The sequence below is a fragment of the Mustela nigripes genome, chromosome 7, assembly GCF_022355385.1.
Source record: "Mustela nigripes isolate SB6536 chromosome 7, MUSNIG.SB6536, whole genome shotgun sequence".
Lineage (NCBI taxonomy): Eukaryota > Metazoa > Chordata > Mammalia > Carnivora > Mustelidae > Mustela > Mustela nigripes.
Genome location: NC_081563.1, coordinates 67,803,468 through 67,827,446, shown reverse-complemented (window position 1 = coordinate 67,827,446; position 23,979 = coordinate 67,803,468). Strand labels below are relative to the sequence as shown.

Sequence of the window (23,979 nt, the reverse complement as noted above, 5' to 3'; positions counted from 1 at the left end):
ACAAGCTAGGAGACAGAGGGAGAGGGAGAAGCAGGCTCCCCACTGAGCAGGGAGCCCAGTGCAGGACTTGATTCCAGGACCCTGAGATCATGACCTGAACTGAAGGTAGCCGCTCAACCAACTGAGCCAGTCGGGTTCCCCTGTATAGGACATTTTTAATGATCATAATTATTGGGGAGGATTCAATGAAACTTTAGTGATCGCAGTATATTAGATATCCCACAATTCATGGAATAGCCCCACACATAACAAAAAACTGTACAAGATGTTCAAATGTAACTGTACAACTACATACAGGTGAAAGAATTTTGACACTAAAAGTGAAGTGCTTTACCATTAAGTATTTTTTGCAGTTAAAAAAAAAAGGATTTATTTATTTATTTGAGAAAGACCAAACATACAAGGTAGTTTGAGGGGGTGGGGGGAGCAGAGGAAGAGAGAGAGAACCTCAAGCAGATGTGGAGCCAGGGAGCCAGAAGACCCATGTGAGGCTCAATCTCATGACCCGAGATCATGACCTGAGCTAAAGGCAGACACTTAACCAACTGAGCCACCCAAGCGCCCCAAGACTGAAGACTATTTCAATAGTCTAGAACCAACTGTCATTACACTGGCAATAAGCAGACATAAAACAAGCACTATCACAGAATTTCATTAGTAATTTTGTTGTTAGAATGCTTCATGTTACTGTCATCCTTCCTGGTATGACACATAAAACAATTTATGTTGCAAAAATTAGACACTGACATTACTAATTTATTGCTTGTTAGCTTTCAATCTTATGGATTCTGTCCCCAGAAGCCCACTGCACAAATTTTCTCTGACTTGATATGTCAATGTTTTTCCCCCCAATTCTTCCTTTGCCTCTATTCCTTTCACATGTAACAATGTTCAAAAATAATGTTCTGTGATACTAAGTAACTACTGCATTCCGTATTTTTTTTTTAAGATTTTATTTATTTATTTGTCAGAGAGAGATTGCAAGTAGGCAGAGAGGCGGGCAGAGAGATAGAGGGAGAAGAAGGCTCCCTGCAGGACAGAGAGCCCGATTCGGGGCTCGATCCCAGGACCCTGGGATCATGACCCAAGCTGAAGGCAGAGGCTTTAACCCACTGAGCCACCCAGGCGCCCCTCCATATCATTTCATAAAGGATTACTGAGACACTGTATTATAGATAAAGTCAGTTTATCTGCAAAGATATAATACTTCCTTTCCTCCAGCTTAGTACTCTCAAATTAAACTTACTTCCCTCTTTTTTTAATCATATTTAAGTCAGTCATACCTATTGTTCTTTATCCTAGCACTGGGTTTTTTGTTGTTGTTTTTTTTTAAAGATTTTAGGGGTGGCTGGGTGGTTCAGTGGTTAAGCATCTGTCCTCAGCTCAGGTCATGATCCCAAGGTCCTGGGATCAAGCCCCGCATCAGGCTCCCTGCTTGACATGAAGCCTGCTTCTCCCTCTCCCTCTCCCCATTGTTGTGTTCCCTCTCCCACTGTGTTTCTCTCTGTCAAATAAACAAATAAAATCTTAAAAAAAAAAAAAATAAAGAATTTATTTATTTGTCAGAGAGAGAGAGCACACAAGCAGGGGGACCAGCAGGCAGATCAAGAAGCAGGCTCCCCACTGAACGAGCCTGATGTTGGACTTGATCCTAGGACCCTAGGATTATGACCTGAGCTGAAGGCAGATGCTTGACTGACTGAGCCACCCAGAAGTCCTACTAAGTTTTTATTTTAATATCTACCCATAATGCTTTTATTTTCTTGTATGTCTTACACAAAATGTATTTTGACCATTTTAAAATTTAAACTTACTCATAAGTAGAAGCAAAATCTAAAAACCATTTTGAATCTTTAGTGTAATGCTGCCTGCATGTTTGAAATACATTTGTTTTATAATAAACTACCGTCCCATTATGGCAATATTTTATGGTTAGACATTATTTATATTTACGGAGTCCAAGATGGCAGTGGCAGAGGAGACCTTCGTTTCCTTTGGTCCCAGAAATTCAGCTAGATAGCTATCAAATCATTCTAAACAACCTGTGAACTCAACTGGAGATCTAAGAAAAGAATAGCTGTAACTCTACAAATAGAAAAGCAACCACTTTCTGCAAGGTGGGAGGTGTGGAAAAGTGAATCTGAGGTGATATATGGCAAGATAAAATGCAGGGGGAGGGAGTCTCCAACAGCCAGCTACTGAAAAGTGACAGAGCAGCAGAGCACAAAATCAGAACTTTGAGAAGTCTGCTCTGGTGAGGGACATCACGGTCTGAAAGCACTCAGGTAGTAAAGTGGGGACGGAATCCCAGGTGGGACAGTGTGGTCTCAGGACCCTCAGGGTCACAGAAAGATCGGGCGTGACTATTGAGTTAGAGGTCCCAAGTATCAGAGCTGGGAAGGCAGCTGCAGAGAGTAAGCCCAAGAGGAGGCTCTCAGCTCGGGTTGCCATAAACCATGAACTGCATACAGTGGGACCACAGCTCTCTGAGCAGGGGCCCAACAAGCAGCACAACTGGGGAGATCTCCCTTCCTTCCCTGGGAGTAGCAGCATGGAAGCACACCACAGGAGTCTACAGGATTTGGCAACTCAAAACAGAGCCATGTGCCTAAGATAGAAATGCTTGGTCACAGTTTGGGGGAGGATGGATGTGGACTGAGACCAGGGAGATGGGAGTGACTGACTGCTTTTCTCTAAGGGCTCAATGAGAAGTGGGGCCACAAGCTCTCTGCCCCTGGGCTGGAGATAGGGAAGTTGTCATGTTCATTCTCATCCCTGAAGCTGCGTAGAAAGCCTTCAGGGAACAAAAGACACATAGAGCACACCTGAGCAGATTATTTAGCCTGGCCCTCTGGCAAGCGCAGCGCAATTCCAGGACAGGCAAAGACATCTGAGAATTAAGGCAAGAGGCCCCTCCCCCAGAAGGTCAGCAAGAACATCCAGCCAAGACCAAATTTACCAATCAATGAGAACTGCAAAACTCCAGCACTAAGGGAACATAGCATATAGAATTCATGTTTTTTTCCCCCACAATTCTTCAGTCCTTCACAATTTAAAACTTTCTTTTCTCTTTCCCTTTTCAATTTCTTATTTTATCAACTCTTATTAAAATCTTTATTAATTTTCATTTTTACAGTTACATTCAGTCCTTTCACTATATTTAATTTTATTTTTGCATATATGTAAGTTTTTTTCTTTACAATTTTGGGATGCAGTTTATTCTAACAGATTAAAGTATACCCAAAATCTAGTGTACAACTCTGTTCTCTTCACCTGTCTAATCGTATTCGTTTTTACGTTTTTTTCTGTTTTGTTGTTTTTAAATTTTCATCTTTACAGTTACAGTCTAATCCCTTCAAAGTATTTAATCTTATATTTGTATAAATATAAGGTTTTCTTTCTTTACAATTTTGGGATCTAGTTTTCAAACAAAGGGACCTGTAAAATACAGATGGGATCCAGTGTATTGCTCTGTTCTGTTCACCTGTCTGATAATATTCTCTTTTTTGGTTGTTTATTTTATTTTTTTCAGTTTCGCATCTCTTCTCATTTCTTTAGCTTGTATTTCTCTGGGGTCATTTTGCTATTTTAGTATTTTGTTCTCTCACTCATCTATTCCTCTGCGGACAGAATGAGAAGATGGAAAAACTCAACTCAAAAAGAAGGGTCAGTACTGACTGCCAGGGACCTAATCAGTATTAACATAAGAAAGATGTTAGAACAAGAGTTCAGAGTAACAATTATAAAGATACTAGCTGGGCTTGAAAAAAGCCTGGAGGACACCAGAGAATCCCTTTCTGGAGAAATAAAAGAACTAAAATCTAATCAAGTCAAAATAAAAAAGGCTACTAATGAGATGCAATAAAAAAATGGATGCTCTACCTGCTAGGATAAATGAGGCCGAAGAAAGAATTAATGATATAGAAGACCAAATGATGGAGAATAAAGAAGCTGAGAAAAAGAGAGACAAACAACTACTGGATTATGAGGAGAGAATGAGAGATAAGTGATGCCATTAAGCAAACAATATTAGAATAACTGGGATCCCAGAAGATGGTGGTGGTGGTGGGGGCGGGGGCAGACAGAAGGCATACTGGAGCAAAATTATAGCTAAGACCTTCTCTAATCTGGGGAAGGAAACAGGCAAACAAATACAGGAGGCACAGAGAAACCCCCTCAGAATCAATAAAATAGGTCAACACATCAAGATATTACAGTGAAACTCGCAAATCTCAGAGACAAAGAGAACATCCTGAAAGCAGCCCAGGGACAAAATGGCTATAACCTATAAGGGTAGAAACATTACACTGCCAGCATAACTGTCCACAGAGACCTGGCAAGCCAGAAAAGACATGTATCATACATTCAAACTAAGAATACTTTATCCAGCTAGGATGTCTTTCAAAACAGGAGAGAGAAAAAACTTCCAGGTCAGGGACACCTGGGTGGCTCAGTGGGTTGAGCATCTGCCTTCAGCTCAGGTCATGATCCCGGGGTCATGAGATTGAGTCTCATACCGGGCTCCCTGCTCGGCGAGGAGCCTACTTCTCCCTCTGCTCATGCTCACACTCTCTCTCCCTCTGATAAATAAATAACATCTTTAAAACAAAAACAAAAACAAAAACAAAAACAAAAACAAAAAAACTTCCAAGACAAATAAGAACTGAAATAATTTATGATTACTAAGCTAGCCCTACAGGAAATATTAAAAGGGATCCTCTAAGTAGAGACAGCACAAAAGTAAATAGACTAGAAAGGAACAGAGACAACATACAGAAACAGTGAGATACAGATAACAGAATGGCACTAAATTCCTATCTTTCAATAATTACTCTCAATATAAATGGACTAAATGGTGGCACCTAGGTGGCTCAGTTGGTTAAGCCTCTGCCTTCAGCTTAGGTCATGATCCCAGAGTCCTGAGATCAAGCTCCACATCAGGCTCCCTGCCCAATGGGGAGCCTGCTTTTCCCTCTCCTCCATGCTCATGTTCTCTCTCATTATCTCTGGCACTATGTGTGTGTGCATGTCTCTCTCTCAAATAAGTAAATAAAATATTTCATTTAAAAAATGGTCTATAACGGCACAATCAAAGGACACAGGGAATCAAACTACATAAAAAAGCAGGACCATCAGTATGCTGTCTGCAATGGGGTGCCTGGGTGGCTCAGTGGGTTAAAGCCTTTGCCTATGGCGTAGGTCATGGTCCCAGGGTCCTGGGATCGAGCCTCTCATTGGGCTCTCTGCTCAGTGGGGAGCCTGCTTCCTCCTCTCTCTCTCTGCCTGACTCTCCATCTGCTTGTGATCTCTCTCTGCCAAATAAATAAATAAAAATCTTAAAAAAAAAATGAAATAAGAAAGGTCTCAAATATATAACTTAACCTACACCTATAAGAGCTGGAGAAAGAACAGCAAATAAAGCCTAAATCCAGCAGGGGAAGAGAATTAATAAAGATAAGAGCAGAAATCAATGATATAGAAACCAAAAGTACAGTAGAACATATTTATGAAACTAGGAGCTGGTCTCATATTTATGAAACTAGGAGCTGGTTCTTTGAAAGAATTAGTTAAGACTGATAAACCTCTGACCTGACTTAACAAAATGAAAAGAGAAGAGACCCAAATAAATAAAATCATGAATGAAAGAGGAGAGATCACAACCAACACCCAAGAAATACAATTATAAGAACATATTATGAGCAACTATATGCCAACAAATTAGGCCACCTAATTTAGGATGTATTCCTAGAGATGTATAAACTATCAAAACTGAAACAGGAAGAAATAGAAAACCTGAACAGATCCAAAACCAGCAAGAAAACTGAAGAAATAGTCAAAAATCTCCCAACAAACAATAGCCCAGGGCCACATGGCTTCCAAGGGGAATTCTACTAAACATTTAAAGAACTAATGCCTATTCTTCTGAAGCTGTTTCAGAAAATAGAAATGGAAGGAAAACTTCCAAACTCTTTCTATGAGGTCAGCATTACCCTGATCCCAAAACCAGGTAAAGACCCCACCAAAAAGAAGAATTATAGACCAATATATCCCTGATGAACATAGAGGCAAAAATTCTCACCAAAATACTAGCCAATAGGATCCAACAGTACATTAAAAGGATTATTCACTACAACCCAGTGGGATATATTCCTGGGCTGCAAGATTGGTTCAACATCCACAAATCAATCAATGTGATACAACACATTAATAAAAGAAAGGATGAGAACCATGTAATCCTCTTAACAGATGCAGAAAAAACATTTTACTAAGTACAGTGTCCTTTCAGGATGAAAACTCTATAGTGCAGGGACAGAGGGAACATACCTCACCATAAAAGCCATATATGAAAAGCCCGCAGGAAATATCATTCTCAGTGGAACTGAGAGCTTTTCCCCTAATGTTAGGGACATGGCAGGGATGTCCACTATTATCACTATTGTTTAACATAGTACTAGAAGTCCTAGCCTCAGCAATCAGACAACAAAAAGAAATAAAAGGCATCTGAATCACCAAAGAAGTCAAACTCTCACTCTTCCCAGATGACATGATACTTTAGGTGGAAACTCTAAAAGACTCCATCCCAAAATTGCTAGAACTCATTGCTAGAACTCAATCAAGGCACAGAAATCATTTGCATTTCTATACACCAACGATGCAGAAGAAAGTAATTAAAGAGTCAATCCCATTTACAAATGTCCCCAAAACCATAAGATACCCATGAATAAACCTATCCAAAGAGGCAAAGAATCTGTACTCAGAAAACTATAGAAACTCATGAAATTAACTAATGAAGACACCAAGAAATGGAAAAATGTTCCATACTCATAGATTGGAAGAACAAATATTCTTAAAATATGTGTGCTACCTAGAGTAATCTACACATTCAATGCAATCCCTATCAAAATACCATCAACTTTTTTCAAAGAACTGAAACAAATTATGCTAAAATTTGCATAGAACCAGAAAAGACCCCAAGTAGCCACAGGAATGTTGAAGAAGAAAAACCAAAACCACTGGAATCACAATTCTGGACTTCAAGCTCTATTACAAAGCTGTAACAATCAAGACAGTATGGTACTGACACGAAAACAAACACACAGATCAATGGACCAGAAATAGACCCTCAACTCTATGGTCAACTAATCTTCGACAAAGCAGGAAAGAATGTCCAATGGAAAAAAAAACAGTGTCTTCAACAAAGGGTGTTGGGAAAAGTCGACAGCCACATGCAGAAAAATGAAACTGGACCATTTCTTTATACCATACCAATGGATGAAAGACCTAACTGTGAGATAGGAATCCATCAAAATCCTAGAGGAGAACATAGGCAGCAACCTTTGTGAAGTCAGCTCCAGCAACTTCTTGCTAGACACGTCTCATCTACAAAGGCAAAAATGAACTTTTGGGACTTTATCAAGATAAAAAACTTTTGCACAGTAAAGGAAACAGTAGGCAAAACCAAAAGACAACCGACAGAATGCAAGAAGATACTTGTAAATGATATATCAGATAAAGGGCTAGTATCCAAAATCTATAAAAACCTCATCAAATGCAACACCCAAAGAATAAATAATCCAATCAAGAAATGGGCAGAAGACATGAACTGGGATTTCTCCAAAGAAGACATCCAGATGGCCACAGACACATGAAAAAATACTCCACATCACCTGTCATCAGGGAAATACAAATCAAAACCACAATGAGATACCACCTTACAACATTCAAAATGGCTAAAATTAACAAGTCAGGAAACAACAGATGTGGCCGAGGATATGGAAAAACGGTAACCCTCTTACACTGTTGGTGGGTGGGAATGAAAGCTGGTGTAGCCGCTCTGGAAAACAGTATGAAAGTCCCTCAAAAAGTTGAAAATAGAGCTAAACAGAGCTATCCTATGACCCAGCAATTGTGCTACTGGATATTTACCCTAAAGTTACAAATGTAGTGATCCGAAGGGGCATATGCACCCCAATGTTTAGAGCAGCCAATGTCCAAAAAAGCCAAACTATGGAAGGAGACCAGATGTCCACTGACAGAATGGATAAAGATGATGTGATATATATGTATATAATGGAATACTACTCAACCTTCAAAAAAGAGAAGTCTTGCTATTTGCAATGATGTGGTCGAACTAGAGGGTATTATGCTAAGCAGAGTAAGTCAATCAGAGAAAGATAATTATCATATGATCTCACTCATATGTGGAATTTGAGAAACAAAACAGGGGATCATAGGGGAAGAAAGGAAAAAAAATGAAATCAGACAGGGAGTCAAACTATAAGAGACTCTTAATATTGAAAACAAAGTGACAGTTGTTGGAGGGGAGCTGGGTGAGGGGATGGGGTAACTGGGTGATGGACATTAAGGAGGGCACATGATGTAATGAGCACTGGGTGTTATATAACACTGATGAATCACTGACCTCTACCTCTGAAACCCACAACAAATTATATGTTAATTAATTTAATTTAAATTTTAAAAAGACATTATTTATATTTATTTTTGTCACTGAGTGTGGATAAAGTATATAGGTAAATTATATTACTTACTAATTTCATTTGAGAATAACCACACAATACAAAAGGAGGTGCTGCCTGCTTTAAACCTAGCAAAGATTTCAGCAAAGACACGATGTTTCTTCAAAAGACCAGGAATAGCCATAGTGAAACTTCTAAGGAAGAAGGGTTTCCATGAGAGAAAGAATGATGGCATACTTCAGGAAAAGACATGGTAATAAGCAGAGTATCAAGATGCAGGGGAGAACTATAAGCACTGACTGACACTAACAATGATAAGCTCTGACAAAAATTTCCAGGAAAGAAGAAAGCCATAGATATATATTAGCGACCATGCAGGACTTAAAAGGAACCAGCTGCCTTTGTAAAGGTACACCTCAGGGCAGGAAGTAAGACGCTTGATTATAAAAAAGCAAGTAAAAAACATACTGAAGAAGAAATTATTGAAAAACTGCCTTCTCTCTCCTAGCATTCACCAAAGATTTTCTGAAGCAGTCAAAATCAGCCAGGAAAATTTCAAAAAGATAACTTATTGGGGAGCCTGGGTGGCTTAGCAGGTTAAGTGACTGCCTTCGACTCAGGTCATGATCTCAGGGTCCTGGGATTGATCCCAGCATCGGGCTCTCTGCTCAGCAGGGAGCCTGCTTCCCCCCACCCCTGCCTGCCTCTCTGCCTACCTGTGATTTCTCTCTCTGTCAAATAAATAAAAATATAAATAAAATCTTTAAAAAAAAAGATAACTTATTTTGAACACAATTAAAAGGTCCCTGAAATCTATGACAGTTATTCCAGTCAAAACCTAAATGGCCTCATATTTTAAGAAGGCCCAATCAATCTAGTCCATGCCATGTTTCCTCCCGCAGAATTAATACTCAAAAGGAAGCTTTACCACAATACCTTTATGCTAAATTTTGGGTTTTCATAATAAATATTTGTAAAAATATATTTGAAGATGTACCCTTTAGCTTCATGGTGAATTTTGCTCTTTTTATGGTTGAAATGGGTTTCCTTATTCTAACCCCATAAAGTCTTCAGGAAAGAAATGATCTCTTACTACTCTATTTGTGACCACTGTCCAAAAACCAATTAGGAGCTAAATTCAGGATGATCTATACAGTCATTTTTAAAAAATTCTTTTCATTTAGGGGCACCTGGGTGGCTCAGTGGGTTAAATCTCTGCCTTTGGCTCGGGTCGTGGTCTCAGGGTCCTGAGATCGAGCCCCATGTCAGGCTCTCTGCTAGACAGAGAGTCTGCTTCCTGCTCTCTCTGCCTGCCTCTCTGCCTACTTGTGATCTCTGTCAAATGGATGGATAAAATCTTTAAAAAAAAAAAAATTCTTTTCATTTATATCATTTCACTATTTACTTATGACCTAAGAATCTTTTGAAGTCTGTCATCCTACATCTGCAGTCATTTTCAAAAAATTCAATGGTAAGGGTGTAACAAAGGCTGCTAACTTCAGTGAAGCCTGAGAAATGATCAGGATTAAAAGAACTGAAATGAGGAGGCTAAAAGAAGTCACGAAATAATGAAAACCTGCATAGAATTGAGACAGAAAAATCACAGAAGTAAATCTTAAAGGACTTAATTTATAAAAAAGAAAGGAAAATAACGGAAGTATATAAAATGGTGCTCTTCAGGGAATGAGTTCGTGTGTGTATGACAAACAACTCTAGGTAATGAGAGGAGAGGTATACTGAAGAAAACCGTAGAAACTTTCCTAAACATAAAGCTCAATCACAAATAGTTTAGGAGATTTTTCTTAGGGGCGCCTGGGTGGATCAGTCGGTTAAGCCTCCGACTCTTGATTTCAACTCACGTATTACCTCAGTGTTGTGGGTTCAAGGACCGAGTTGCAGAGCCTACTTACTAAAAAGAAGAAGATCCTGAGCCCAGCCTGGTGCGGAGCACAGGAAGCTCAGGAAGCCCCACCAGCTCATGAGGCATGAGCTCCTGGGCAGCTAGCTCCCTCCCACCCTCTCCTTCCCCACGCATCAGCATGAAAGCCTTTAGTCCAGTGAGGCCCATTAGAAAAACCAGTCTTTTAGATCATAGCCAGGTCATCTTCTGGAGCAAAGCCTTGGTGGAGGACATGCTGGGCTTGCTGTACAACATGACTGTTATTCCAAACTCATGGAGCTGGTGCGCAAGCATCCCCAGAACAAGAAGATGAGCAAGATGAAAACCCTGCAACAAGATACCTTGGACCTGCACTTGTACCCCACTATTGTCAGTCCATACCACTAGTGACCTGGGCAAAGCCAGGCATCCAGGGCACCACTGACCACCCTAAACATGGGCATCAGTATCCTGTCCTTGCAGGCTTCTGAATTCCCTCCTGAATTAATGTCAAATGACAGCAAAGCGCTCTGTGGCTGAATTACACAGAGTTCATGTGTCCATGACTTTCCTTTTCTTTGCACAACAACAAATCCACAGGATTCGTTCTTTTAAGACACTGAACTACTTATTTTTCTAAGATTTTATGTATTTATTTAGAGAGAGAGGGAGAGAGTGAGACCATCTGTGCACACGAGGCAGGAAGCAGCAGAAGGAGCAGACTCATGAGATTACGATGCTGAGATTGTGACCCCAGATGTTCACAGATGCTAACCGAATGAGCCACCCAGGCACCCCCTGAACTTATTTTTCAACCATTTCACAGTGTGAACAACAAGTTGAATGGACATTTTTTAAAAATGGAAAGAAAACTAAGACCATCTTCCCCAGGGTATTCTCTGACTTGGACTGTGATATTAGTTATTTATGAAAAAGACTTTTAAATGCCCTTTCTGCAGTTGTAAGATTTTCTTTATATAGTATTTTCACCATGGGGAGTGAAAACACTAAAATCCTAAGGAATTTGCCAATTTAAAGAGACTTTGCCTTTTTTCAAAGGTGGAACATGAATACTGGAAGAATCCAGTGTTCAGTTACTTAAATGAAGTCTTTTGGCCAGAAATAACCCTTTTGATGCAAGCCTAATGAATGCTCTGTGTGTGTGTGTGTGTGTGTGTGTGTGTGTGTGTGTGTGTGGTAAAAGCCTGTGAACTCTTTAATTAGAGTTTTCTTGTATAGTGGCAGAGATGTTTATTTCTGCATACAAAGAAAGTGTAATCATGTACTTAAACACTAGTAAACTTAAACCTTTTATACAAAATAAATCATGTGTTTGCTGAATGGTGAGTGGCTGCTTTATTTCAAAAGACCAGTGTTTGGATTTTTTTTTTTTTTAAAGATTGTATTTATTTGACAGAGAGAGAGATCACAAGTAGGCAGAGAGGCAGGTAGAGAGAGGTGGGGGAAGCAAGCTCCCTGCTGAGCCAAGAGTCTGATGTGGGGCTTAATCCCAGGACCCTGAGATCATGACCTGAGCTGAAGGCAGAGGCTTAACCCACTGAGCCACCCAGGTGCCCCTAGTGCTTATATTTTTATTATGCTATGTTATAACTGAACCCAAATAAATACAAGTGCAAATTTATGTAAACTGTGTAAGATTATAACAAACATGTCTGAAGTTAAAAAAAAGAAAAAAATGTTTTTTTTTTTTGAAGTAGCCCAATGCAAGGCTTGAACCCACAGCCCTAAGTTCAAAAGTCAGATACTTAACCACATGAGTCAACGTTTAAGAGTATTTTAAGACAAATATGCTAAGACTAAAAATTAAGAGCTAGATCACAACTAGATAAAGCCTTGTTAACAGGGAGAAATGATACTTCGTAGTCAAGTCTAAAATCACTATTTACCAAAAAGGACAGATCATCATACTGTACTCTGTAAACTCAGAATACAGAACATACCAGAATTAGAGATCTGGAAGAGTTAGGATGTACGTAAAAGAAGTTATAATCAGCCAGACATTCACAATACTAGAATGTCTAAACATTACATTCTAGTGTGTCTAAACCAAGAAGCCATGCATGTGAATAGCCTGCATTCCATGAACAGTCACTAAAACTAATGCTTCTTTAACTGGGATGTGGGCACCCTCTGGAATATGCCAAGCTCCTCTCCTTGAGGTATTCATTTTACTTGAAGAATTAAAACACATGAGAATATATTATGAAGAATGCCAATGTGCATTATTTTCAATGATAAAATACTAGATTTCAAACAAAAATATGCTGTCTTTGGCCACTATGGTAATGTTAACTGTCAGATATCCTGGTAGGAAATTCTTAAGTGAAATTTGAGGTATAATTTAAAGAGGGCAATAAATTATTTTAAGAGTCAAGTTATAAGGAAATGAGCACACTGAAATGTATATCTGCTTATCTCAAATAACCCAATTATTTCTCAATTATGACCAAATTCTAAAAGCCCCCAAGTGTTCCCAAAGAAGTACTTTAAAAGGAAACTTACTTAGGAAACCAATTTAACCCCAGATGTTCTGTCTTGGAATATAATATTCTTTCCACCATGTCATAAAGTGGTCTCCAAGGTAACTCCAAATCATCTCTTGAAAGAAGTTCCTTTTTCCTAACCAAAAAAAAAAAAAAAAAAAAAGTAAACATATATGAGTATACTCATGTACAGCTGTTTATATATTACACCTACTACACAGGGAGGACATTTGTTAAATGCTACTGTCCTCTTGGTGGGCTTTGCTTTCCCCTATCCACAGCAACTCACTGGTAGAATGCAGCAGTAGGAAAAATAATGCATCAGATTCTTATTGCTGCTCAAACCTCAAAGAGCCCCAGGTAAAAGGGGGATTTTTTTTTTTTTAAGATTTTTTATTTATTTATTTGACAGAGAGAGATCACAAGTAGATGGAGAGGCAGGCAGAGAGAGAGGGTGGGGGAGGGGAAGCAGGCTCCCTGCTGAGCAGAGAGCCCCATGTGGGACTCAATCCCAGGACCCTGAGAACATGACCTGAGCCGAAGGCAGCGGCTTTAACCCACTGAGCCAACCAGGCGTCCTAAAAGGGGGATTTAAATTTGTGCCACCATTACTGCCAATGAATTTCCTATTCTTCCATTTTATCTATGAAGCATTTAATGTTTCCAGCACTGTGCTGGGTACCTAGGAGTAAAGAATAAATGATTCATGACTCCTCTAGGATCTTACCACATATAAAATGGAAGAGAACTAGTTTAAACAAACAACAGGTGACGTATGTTTCCATGTGTGCTTCAAAACAGAAGGCCTCACAGAGGAGACAGAATTTTAATTAATTAACACATATGGCTTAAACTTATGATAAAATTTTCTGTAACCTTTTTGCAAACTGGCAATTTGGGACTTGGGTCTTCTTACCAAAGAACACTTAGCTTGTGTTGCCTAAAACCTTGAAGAAACAAACCAAAAACTGTTAGGAGAAATCACAGGAAATTTACTTACTTTAACAAGTTGATCAAGAGACGGGCAAATCCCTGCATCATGCTGATTTCCAGTTTTGGAATTGATACCAGCTCATACAATAACTTGATAAAAAGAACATGATCTTCTTTGCTAAATTTTCTCCCATAAAGTCGAATATATCTGCAACAAAAAAAGCCAATATAGCCTTTAAATGTAAGTATGGTGACATACCCATATTCATTGCAGCATTATTCATAATAACCAAAGTGTAAAAGCAACATGGATGTCCATCAATAGATAAATGAACAAAATGCAATGTGTATTTGTGTATGCATATATATGCATGTGAAATTAGCCAATCACAAAAGACAAATACTGCATGATTCCACTTACATGCAGTATCTAAAATAATCAAACTCACTGAAACGAAAAGTGGAATAGTAGTTGCCAGGGACAATGGAGGTGGGGCACACAAGGAAACCAGTTATTCAAGGAGTATGGGATTTCAGTCATGTTAAGATGAAAAAGTTCTGAAGATCTGTTGTACAACAATGTACATATCGCTAATAATCCTGTACTGTACACTTAAAAATTGTTAAGAGTAAATTTATGTTTTTGCCACAATAAAAAAAAGTGTATTGTGACACCTTAATTTCAAATGTCCTTGATGTTAAGCATTTTATGTATCTACTCATTATGTAGGAAAAATTATTCTGTTTTAAGACTACCAATATTAATTTAATTAACAAAAGACTTATAACTGAATTCTCATCAAGAGTCAATGACCAATTACAATACTGTTGTCTTGTTGTTGTTTGGTCTTCACTGTCTTTTGGTCATAAGTCACCCTGAAAGGCGTTCCCCTGTCCCCTTCCTTTTATTAAGCAAGAGCTCATTTAAGAGAATGATCTGTTTATATATAACTCCTAAAACTACTTAAAAACAGCATATCACAATATAAAGAATAAAACAGAACAAGAGAGTACAGATACATAAGTTTACTGTTTAACCACAGAATCTTTGAAGAAAGAATAATGGTTTGCTTAGAATCCTAAAACAATACACCAAGTTACATAACTCATAACGCATAGTTATAGTAAAATTAAGTTACTATCAAAAATCATATAGTATTTTACCTCGAAGTTGTACACTTTCAGTTTTTTAACTTTAGATAACCAAGGTAATCAAAAGCATCAACTTTAAGTAAAGGAAAAGGTGTCCCAAAAAGAAGACTAATTATGGACTATTTTGAGGATGCATTAAGTAACAAAAACTTAATTAACCAAAAACTTACTTAGAACAAATTAGTGGACACTTAAAAATCATAAAATCCCTTGAGAAATAATCATTTTACAGACAAATACATAAACCAGCAGAAAATTAATATTCCTTATATGGTCTTTAGCACTTCCCCAATAGCTAGGATCAAAATGAACTCTTAACTTCTAAAATTAGGATATCTAACTGCTTTTCCTTTCCATAAATTCCTCAAAATTCTTGGTCCACTAAAAACATAAAAACTTTTTCATTTTCTCACACTGTTGTGTATTTATTTATTCATTCAGCTCTTTTCTGTTGTTTCAAGATACAATCCCATGATTTCACCTTAGAACCCTGTGACCCCATAGTACAGGCAGCAGAGCAATGAAAGCGAGATACTCTTTTGCTTCTGCTAGTAATCACCATGCAAGTTTCTTAACTACAGTGGGCTGGTAAAGCAAATGGAATAGCGAAGGCAATATATAAAAACCCAAAGCCCAGGGCTACCAGAGGTATTTGAAGATGCTGAATAAATGTGGTATAGCCTCTTGCAGCCTCCCCTCAAGTTCACTCTAAATTCTGAAGTAAAAGAATCTATGCTACTTTCAAATGAAAGCAAACTATACTCCTAAAAACTACACGGAGCAGAGTTCAAAGAGCCATCCTTTGCTTTCAGTGGCTACTTCTACTTCAGGTCTAGCCAGGACTGGGGATGCCCCTGGGGTTCTGTACTTACTCCTCTCTGTGGCTAGGATACTTCTGGGGGAAAAAAATGGGGAAACATGGCTCTAAGCCACCAAAATAATTTAGCTATAGTCCATTGCATTTACTGCAATAGAAAGAACTATATGCTTAACATTAGGAACACAAAATTCAGAGCCTCAAATTTAGTATTATGAAACGAAGAGACCAACAGGGGGATTCCTAGAGGAGGTAGAACTGCTGACAAAACTAGAGATATTAGGGGATTACTCAGAAAGAAACCTATTTTCCCTGTCAACCAGGAAACAGTTCTTGTCAACCAGAAAGTGGTTCTTGTCTCAGCATTTCTCAAAATGCAGTCCAAGAAATAGTCATTCTGAAGAGCACAAAAAGTACAAGAAGAAAATTAATAATTGTTTTTCATAAAAACTGGGAAATTCAGGGGCACCGGGTGGCTCAGTCAGTTAAGCATCTGCTTTTGGCTCAGGTCATGGTCCCAGGGGACTGGGATCAAGTCCCACACTGACTGCCTGCTCAGTGGGGAGCCTGCTTCTCTTTCTCTCTCTTCCTCTGTGTGTTCTCTCTCTCTAGCTCTCACTCAAATTAATAAAATCATAGTGTATGTGCTGCCGAAGTGAGCACTAAATAAAATCTTAAAAAAAAAAAAGCGAAAAGCCCAATCTGATATTTAGATACAACCACCTGAGAACTCCCAATTACATAAGGACTCCTTCAAATCAGTAAACCCATTTAAACAACCCATTTAAATTTATTTTTAAAAAGATTTTATTTATTTATTTGACAGAGATCACAAGCAGGCAGAGAGGCAGGCAGAGGCGGGGAGGGGGTGCGGCAAGAAGGCTCCCCACTGAGCAGAGAGCCCAATGCGGGGCTCGATCTCAGGACCCTGGGATCACGACCTGAGCCGAAGGCAGAGGCTTTAACCCACTGAGCCACCCAGGTGCCCCAAAGACACAAAAGACTCAGGTAGGCATTTCTGAGAAGACAACATAGAGATGACTAATAAGTATATGTAAAGATACTCAACACCCTTACTCACCAGTAAAAGCAAATTAAAAACAACAGTAAGGTACCACTTCACACCCACCAGACTGGCTAAAACTAAAATGCCTAATAGTATCTGGTTTGGGTGAGAATGTAGAACAACTGGACCTTTCATGTGTGAATGTCGGTGTATAAACTCGTATATCCACTTTGGAAAAAGTGCCTTGATATTACCTAGTAAATGTCTATTAGACTGTTTAAAATGCATATACCTGAGTTCCATCTTAAATCCAGACCATTAAAATACCAGGAGTGTGAAATGCAATAAAATTGTTTAAAAAAAAAAAAAAAAAAAGAAATAAAAAAAGAAAAACTTAGGGTGGAGACTAAGAACCTTCATTTTTCAATAATTACTCCAGTTGGTTCTTCTGTATATTTATGTTCAAAAATCCTATTTTTGACCATATTAAGAGATGACATTTTTTTTCCAATTAATTTTCACTTCAAGTTTTAGAACTAAAAATTATTATTAGATGTCTCAAATTACTTGAAAACCTTGGTAACAATCATGATTGATCTTTTAAACAGAGTATTTCTTAAATTATCCAAAATATACAGATGATGTCATTATGTTCCATCCTCCCAGAGGAGCGAAAAACTATGAAAGATAATACAAAAGCACTTTTTACCTGCTTCCTTCCTCCTCCCAACCTTACAGTGTATTAATCAAATGCTTTAATTTTTAATCTCAAGGAAAGAAAGGCAGTAGCATACCAGGAACAGTAGCTATTTAATAAAGCATGGAATACTGTCAAGGTTTTTTCTACCATACATCCTGAACATAGTTTAGTATTCATTACAAGGAAGTTTAAAGTAATATAAAATTATACATTACTGAAATGAACTAAGAATTAGAGATTGACGAGAGGCTAAAAATACTGGTTTTCATACAAGCTTTGTCATTCACCAGTTATTTTTCTTCAAGGCAATCACTGGGTTTCTAAGGTTCTAACTGTATCCATCAATCAAGTAAAATTAACATCATTTCAGAACTTTACGACTATTTGTAATTATAAAACATGTACAACATTTAGTAATGACATTTAATCTTAAGTAAATGCTTTATTTTGGGTAGTCCTAGTCAAAAGACCAAAAAAAAAAAAAAAAAAGAATTTTACCTATAAAATTTAAAAACCAGAGTTTAACTATATTCATTTAAAACACTTATAAATTTTTTTGAAAGATTTTATTTATTTGAGAGAGAGAGAGAAAGATAACGTGCTTGCACTAAGCGGGGGAGGGGCAGAGGGCGAAGCAGGCTCCCAGGTGAGCAGGAAACGGCAGGCTGCACTCAATCGCTTTTAAAAAATTCTACATCTAGGGTTGCCTGGGTGGCTCAGTCAGTTGATGGTGGAGCATCTGATTCTGGATTTGGGCTCCGCGCTCAGTAGGGAGTCTGCTTGAGATCCTCTCCCTCTTCCTCTGCCACTCTCCCACCCTTGTTCGTGCTCTCTCTCTCTAATAAATAAATAAACCTTAAGGGAAAACAAAACAACCCACATCTAGCAGTACATCCTAAGTAATAACCTAGAAAATCAAAGTCATAATGCCAACCCACATGCGCAGTAAAATTCTCCTGGGGGAAAAGAAAAGGAAGCTGACGTAAGAGAATAGTTTGTTAAATTCTAGTTTATGCCATTAGATAATATGTAGTCATTTAAAATTATGGTTTTAAAGAACTTTAGTGGATATGAAATGAAATGTCATATAAAGAAAAAAAGCAGGATACAAGGGGCACCTGGGTGGCTCAGCAGGTTCAGCATCTGCCTTTGTGTCAGGTCATGATCTGGGGGTCCTGGGACCAAACACCGAGAGCAAGGAGCCTGTTTTTCCCTTTCCCTCTGCCCTGCTCACATTCTCTCTCTCAAATAAATAAAATCTTTCTTGTTTTTAAAGATTTATTTATTTACTTAAGAGAGAGAACATGGAAGGAGAGCAATGTGGGTTTTAATCCTAGGACTCTGGGATCATGACCTGAGCTGAAGGCAGGCGCTTAACCAACTAAGCCATCCTGGTGCCCCCCCCAAAAATATTTTTTTTAAAAAGCAGGATACAAAACATATATGAATATAACCAGAGAAAAATACATAATCATACATTAAGATTAAAAGATAAAATAAACACCATAACACATTACCTCTATGTGGTAAAACAGAGTGATTTTCATGTTCTCCTCTATAACTTTGTTTGTTCTAACTTTCTAAAGTAAGAAGGCATTATTTTTGTAATTAGAATTAACATGTAAAAACATTTCATATCAAATTTTTGTTATAAAATACAATGTTTAAGATCAGGTAATGAATATTTCCGCATTTCTACGTTTCCCTTAATAAAAACAGCCCTTATCAAAATTACTAAAGTCCTGCTTAAAACAGCACAGAATTCAAGTTGTATGGTTCTCACTAACCAAAAATGACATCAGAGCATGAACCATGGTAACTGACTGCAATGTATGTTTAAATCCATTGAGTTCATAATGAAACTAAAAAATATTAAATACAAACAAAAGAAAACCCCACAGGTTATGCCCTTGAAGAATGGTATCGAACCAAATCATTATCTTAAAAACTGGTAAACAGGGTGCCTGGGTGGCTCAATCTGTTAAGCCTTGGACTCTGGATTTCAGCTCAGGTTGTGATCTCGGCGGTTAGATTAAGCACTCCCTCCAAGGAGCCCATGCTCAGCTGGGAATCTGCTGGGAGTCTGCTTGAGATTCTCTCCTTCTCTCCTACCCCTGCTTGCATGGGAACGTGCTCTCCTCCCCATCTCACTCTAAAATTAATAAATCTTAAAAAAAAAAAAAAAAACTGGTAAATAAAGAGAACCAATGAAACATTTATCCTGGTTTCTACAGGAATTGTACCTCAGGGTAAACAGTAGTTCGGGTATAAAAGTTTTTTAGAGAACTTCAGCTAATAAGCAAAGAACCATTTTGCAATCTCTAAAGAATGTACAATGGCTATTAACATCACCATACATGTATATCATGTATACCATATACATGATAACTAGTCTTGATAAAGAAAATGAAATTTTAGGGGTGCCTGGTGGCTCAGTGGGTTAAAGCCTCTGCCTTCGGCTCAGGTCATGATTCCAGGGTTCTGGGATCGAGCCCCACATTGGGCTCTCTGCTCAGCGGGGGGCCTGTTTCCTCCTCTCTCTCTCTCTCTGTGCCTGCCTCTCTGCCTGCTTGTGATCTCTGTCAAATAAATAAATAAAATCTTAAAAAAAAAAAGAAAATGAAATTTTATATGCTGAATAGCAGCAACAAAATCAATGACTGTATGTCTCTAACATTTCAATCAGACTTCAACTAAAAGTAATTAAAATTATATAATTAATAAAGCTGACTTTAAAACAAAAACTGAGATTACAGAAGCTGTGCCCTCTTTTTAATCTTCTATGGAATATCTAGAAAACAGGTCACAAACTCACTTTATTCTAATACGGACATTATTCTGGCCAAAAGGTCTAATTATAATAAAATATAAATTAAAAAATATTAACACAGTATAACAAAAAGTAACCAAATTATTTAAAAACACATAGTCTTAAAAATTCAATAGCCAAGATCTGTTTTAGGGCATTCCCCCTCTAAGAAGCACTTCCTTTAAAACCAAACACCTTTAAAGGCACAACCTTTAAAACCAGATTCAAGACAATAATGACTATTCTTACTGTTATTACTTAGCATTATTCTGAATCTAGGGATTAAAGAGCAAACTAGGAAACACAAATAGGGGTAACTGTTTCAGGAAGGGTAAAACGATGTTGTCATCAATGCTATGATTTTCCCTAAAACATCTAAAATCAGCAACAAAAAATCCCGCTTTTAGACTGAATAAGAAAAGCCATAGACTATGTTTCTTGAAATCGGCAGCCTACCTTACAGTAACCAGGTAAAAAATAGTGGTGAATGGAGGTAAATTGCCATTCATAATATCAACAAAAAGATTAATTAGAAATTTCTCTGAAACGGCGCCTGCTCAGCAGGGACTTTGCTTCTCCCTGTCCCTCTTCTTTAGCCCTCCCCCTCCCTGCTCATTTTCTCTCTCTCTCAGATAAAATCTTTTAAAAAAGGAAACTTCTCTAAGAGAAATGTATAGAAATTACATTTTAAAACAATAAAACTGTACTAAAATGTAAAGTATCTGAATAAATGGTGAGACATAAGAATTTTTAAAACTATGTCTTCATACCTGACAATGGTCATGGTCATTTTATTTGCTTTAAAATACTTGTCAATGAGATTCCTAAAAAACCTCTTCCCTCTAACCAGAACAAAACAAAACAAAACAAAACTTCCTCCACACTTTAATGTCTTTTCCTTCTGTTCCTAAGATATCACCAATGAAAAAATTTAGAAAGCCAAAATGTGCGGAGAAAGCCAGAAGATCAGGAATTAATTATCTTGACTTGATTACGGGACTAACTCCTGCATCGTAACACATAATACTAAAAATGCAGATACAGCTTCTCATTACTAGGAAGAGTGAATGAACAGATAAAATGTAGGCTTTTCTCATAAATCCCCCTTTCTCTTTTCACTCAATAACCCACGTATTCAAAATGCCTTTCTAGATGTGACGAAATATGTACTGGAAAACGAAATATACAGAAATAAGGGAGACAAATGAAGTAGAGTTTTGTGATTTTTTTTTTTAACCAATGTTTCATCATAGATGAGTTGTCCACTGAACTGAATCTTGAAAGATTAGAAAGCCATCATCACTCTGAATAAGCAACCGAGGGTCAAGAAAATCTGAGCCATTTGAGGAAAGAGGCAGGAACAGGCACAGGAGACAGGTCTAGGCAGAGGAAGAGCAAAACAGCATTCTGTGACAAAAAGACACAATCAAGAGAATGTTCCTTACTCTTTCATTTCACTTCCAAAGAGGTCAAGCTGAGGATCAAGAAAAGGAATACACCATCACAAAACAAACAAAACAAAAAACAAAAAAGGATATCAATTCTAAGTGTCTGCTGATATGGAAGAAAGGCAAATTAGGAATTATCTAAAGTGGAGAATATCTTATGTTGCTATGCTCTAGAATACTTTGCAACTCCCAACATCATAATCAACTCTGAATAGCCAGAATATTTATTGATTTCAACACAACAGCCAAGCCAGCAGGAGCAGCAAGATTCTACAAATTTGCAGAGAATTCAAAGTGCTCTAGGCCAGTCCCTTGGGCAAGTCATTTAATCTATTTGTAAAGCCTAGGTTTCCTCACAAGGTTATGGTGGTGAGTAACTGACTAATATACAAGAAAGACATTCTGATTTAACTGATCTACAGTGGAGCCCCAAGGACCTGTTTGTATGCTTCCCGGACATTTCACTACATTCGAGAACCACTGCACCTTTACAGACTGACTGGAGAACAGATATGGTTTAAAATCGATTTAAATCATTAAAAATAAAATATAATCTGCTTCAAATAGTATTTCTTTAGTTATGAGTGTAAATGTACCTTAAGATATTTGCTTACTATATATTTTCTTGTGAATTAGTTGTTCATATCCTTAGAAGCCTAGCTATCCTTAAGTTCTCCTCTTTCGCAGAGTCTTCCTTCATTCCCAACCAAAATTGCTATCTCTGTCCTCTCTGTCCTTTAATAGCTTATACCAAACTGAGTGTTTTCCACATTCTATTTCTTACTGGAGTTATACATGTATACATTATTGTATTTCTTCAGATGACTGACAGGTAAGGATGACAGGGACATGCCTATATACACATGTAAACCCTCAACTCTAACCAAAGACTGAAACAAGGTGGGCGTTCTGAGAAACATTTTTTTGGTTGACCAAATGTATATCTTGAGAAATATACTGGCTTTTATAATTAAAAAGAGCTCACGAGAACTAGTTCTATCTTTAAAAGAAAAAAAAATCCTTTAAACTAACAATAAATATTTTACCAAATTAAGCAAACTGGCCTTAAAATATTGAGCAGGTTTCCAAAACACACTATAAAACAGGTCTATTATCTTTACCAAGTATAGTATTTCTGATGGAAGGCTCTAAATAGACAAGGAGGTCTGAGGTACACACTCTTCTCTTTATCCTTTCTATACCACAGGCTAAACATTCTCATCAGAGCTTCAGCATATTATATTTCAGAGTTATATTCTTTATGACTTATTAAAACTGACATGACAATTTCTGGAGTAGAACAGGCATTCCCTATTAATATCTAATAATGATTCCTCTCTTCTTTTCCCAGTTGCTTCTCTCTGGAGTCATGGACAAGGAGCATTCACCTCTTGAAATGCTTTACTGAATGCCAGTTAAGAGCCAGACATAGCAAAAGGGAATGGAAAGTAACAAATGGTCCTGGAGCATAAAGCCTAGAAGGACACAGATAACTTAAGTCTTTCAGTATAATGCTCCAAGCACCTACTTTAACAGTTACGGGGTCAACTTGTTCATATCTCTCTTCCCCCATGTTTAAATGGCTTTCTCAAATTTCCTGCTTACCTAACCAAATTCCACCTCAAGACTCAGGTGCAGTTCTTCCCCAGGTAGCCTTCTTAGGCTATACAGCCTGGGAGTTTGCTTCCTCTGGGACACATGGTCCCCTGTGGTCATCAGACAAATCAGCTAATACATTACCTCACTAAGTTTCATTTCCTCAAGGGTAAAACTGGGATAACAAACATACCTACAATTCATAGGGTTGTTTGTGAAAATTAAGTGAAATAATGAATATAAAGTCATTAGCATAGTGCTGGCACACTCTGAGGCCTCAACATATGGTAGGTCGTATCTATGCCACTCATTCAATAATCTATTAACTAATGCTCTCGTATAAGATCACCCAGTTGACTAATTTTTTAAACTGCTGCAACTTTTCATTTTTATCCCTTTTATCTTTGTGCCTCAAGGTGTAGGTGTTGACCCGATGATCTGAATTACAGAAACCTGTAAAATCAGTAGCTTTCATATTTTGGGAGTCACAATCCACTGTTATAAATATATAACCCAGTACATACATAAACATGTATAAAACTGGAAAAAAAAAAAGCTCATATAAAAACCTGAAATTAAGGTCATAAACATTCACCCTTATTACTTCTAAGTTTACTCTAATAATTCTAATTTAGTTTACTAACAAACAAACCCCTCA

At 37.7% G+C, this 23,979-nt stretch overlaps 1 protein-coding gene and 1 pseudogene across 1 annotated transcript in view; one reads left to right on the top strand and one right to left on the bottom strand.

Moving 5' to 3' along the window:
* PSME4 (proteasome activator subunit 4) overlaps positions 1–23,979 on the bottom strand; it is a 113,006-nt gene that overhangs the window by 80,084 nt on the left and 8,943 nt on the right. The window contains exons 2-3 of the mRNA XM_059406076.1: positions 13,861–14,001; positions 12,880–12,996 (exon numbers count right to left, since the gene is read on the bottom strand). Of these exons, the coding sequence (XP_059262059.1) occupies positions 12,880–12,996; positions 13,861–14,001 (258 nt within the window). The remainder of the gene's footprint in view (positions 1–12,879; positions 12,997–13,860; positions 14,002–23,979) is intronic.
* Positions 10,517–10,896, top strand: LOC132022567 (DNA-binding protein inhibitor ID-2-like; annotated as a pseudogene).